Below are 2,294 nucleotides of genomic sequence, written 5' to 3'. Positions count from 1 at the left end.
GGATACTGAGAAAGATGATTGACAACTACAAATGTTGGCATGAAAATTTGCCTTATGCTAGGTTATCTCACCACAATTCGAACCTCAACTGGAGCAACTCCTTATCTATTGGTATACGGAATAGAAGCAGTGATACCAGCTGAGGTTGAGATACCGTCTTTAAGGATTATCCAAGAGGTTGGTCTCGACGATGCAGAATGGATACGTAGCAGGCATGAACAGTTGATGTTTATCGATGAAAAGAGGATGGACGCGGTTTGTCATGGACAACTCTATCAGAACAGAATAACCAAAGCCTTCAACAAGAAAGTCAGACCTCGACAGTTCACACCGGGGCAGTTAGTATTGAAGAAGATCTTTCCTCATCAAGGAGAAGCCAAAGGGAAATTTGCACCAAATTGGCAAGGACCCTACATGGTTTATAGAGTGCACTCAGGAGGAGCCGTTATCTTAGCAGAAATGGACGGCAGAGTAAGCACAAAGCCAACCAATTCAGACGCCATACAAAGAAATACTACATCTGAAGACCTCAAGATTAGCGCTTATTTTGTGTACTTTTGCATTTTTCAATGTAACAGAACTACGTCTAGACCTGACTTCCCACGGTGGGGTACGTAGGCAACCCACATCGGATCCGGTCTCCCTTAAGAAAACCCAAAATCATCATTTCCATGTATTTAGAACTACGCTCGACCTGAATTCCCTCGGTGGGATACATAGACAATCCTTTTCGGATTCGGTCCCTTTGTATTTTTCACTCTTTCCCATTGTATTTGAACTACGTCCTGACCTGATTCCGCTTGGATACGTAGGCAGCCTGAGTCAGGCCCGGTCATTACATTACATGTTCTTACATTGCATGTCATATTTTTCACTTTCCTATTGTAATTGAACTACGTTACGATCTGATTCCACTTGGATACGCAGGCAACTTGAGTCAAGCTCGGTCATTACATTACATGTTCTTACATTGCATGTCATATTTTTCACTTTCCTTTTGTATTTGAACTACGTTACGATCTGATTCCTATCTTGGGGATACGTAGGCAGCCTGAGTCAGGCTCGATCGATGCATTGCATAATTTTTATTTTTTTATTTTTCTTCTTTACTTACCCTTAGGAAACACTTCCTCATAGTTAGCGTAACCTCAGAATGTTGAAGAATATTGATCGTCACAGTGTTTTCAAAAGAGCTAGGAAAGCTTCCTCAGAAGGGTAAAAGCTACAGGAGGACTATGTTGGATATAGTCAACAAAATGGAAAGCTTGATGGACTTCGGAACATGTCATAATCTAAAAACGCTGGAGAATTACAATATATATATATATATATATACACACACCTAATATACGTAGTATACTTATTTTCTAGAAAAACAAGCTAATTCTTTTCAAAAATATTCTTTTTTTTTTACTCATCCACCTACCACGTCTCTAGGTTAAGAAACTACAAACGGGCTAAGAAGACGTCGAAGGATTCCAATGACGAGGCTTCAGTCCGCGAGTTGATACAAATCAACACCCCCTCCCAAACTAAAAAATTTCTTTTAGTGCAGGAACACAGGAATCAAGAAAACAACATCAAGTTTTGGGGCATGACCATACACGCCATTCGACTTCTCACAATCATGAGCCAAAATACTCTTTCCCTACTTTATTTCCCCGAAGTAGTTCAACTTGCATCTTATGTCTTAGAATATTTCATTTAAATTTTTTGCAGGTACGCTCAAGATCCGGATCAAGTGCTGAAGAAAAGAGGATCCTCGTAGGAAAATAGGATAGTTAGTTTTCTTTCAAAATAACTCCACCAACTGGAGCTTGTAATCTAACCTCATCAACAACTCCACCAATCGGGGACCACCGTCTAACAGCGCCAAACTCCACAAGTTTGGGGTTGTACATAGCAAACATCGTTAAACTCCGCCACCTGGAGGATGTACATAGCGAACATCGTCAAACTCCGCCACCCAAAGGTTGTACATAGCAAACATCGTTAAACTCCGCCAATCGGAGGCTGTACATAGCAAACATTGACCAAACTCCGCCAATCGGAGCCTATATATAAGCAAAAGAGGCAATACTCCGTCAATCGGAGACTAACATTGTAGCGATGTCACCGAGGCTCCACTGACCGGGGGCATGCAAGCATAGCGACACTGTTATATGCTAATAATAATATTTTACATTACAAGTTTTATGCAGCCGGATACAGGATTTCACATTACAACGGCCCCGCCAGCCGGAGCCTTTACATTACAAGTTTTACACAGCCGGATACAGGCTTTTACATTACAA

At 41.2% G+C, this 2,294-nt stretch overlaps 1 protein-coding gene across 1 annotated transcript; it reads left to right on the top strand.

Annotated features, from left to right (window-relative positions):
• The first annotated feature begins 54 nt into the window (after nt 1–54).
• LOC107060892 (uncharacterized) lies at nt 55–618 on the top strand. The gene has a single exon (XM_015309423.1). The coding sequence runs from the start codon at nt 55–57 to the stop codon at nt 616–618; it is 564 nt and encodes a 187-aa protein (XP_015164909.1).
• Nucleotides 619–2,294: the final 1,676 nt, after the last annotated feature.

Source organism: Solanum tuberosum, unplaced genomic scaffold (assembly GCF_000226075.1).
Source record: "Solanum tuberosum cultivar DM 1-3 516 R44 unplaced genomic scaffold, SolTub_3.0 scf00101, whole genome shotgun sequence".
NCBI classification, from domain to species: domain Eukaryota; kingdom Viridiplantae; phylum Streptophyta; class Magnoliopsida; order Solanales; family Solanaceae; genus Solanum; species Solanum tuberosum.
This window is presented reverse-complemented; position numbering and strand designations above follow the sequence as displayed.

What these genes read in the sequence shown, in the direction of transcription:
- LOC107060892 (XM_015309423.1), top strand. Translation starts at nt 55, where the DNA reads ATGCTAGGTTATCTCACCACAATTCGAACCTCAACTGGAGCAACTCCT.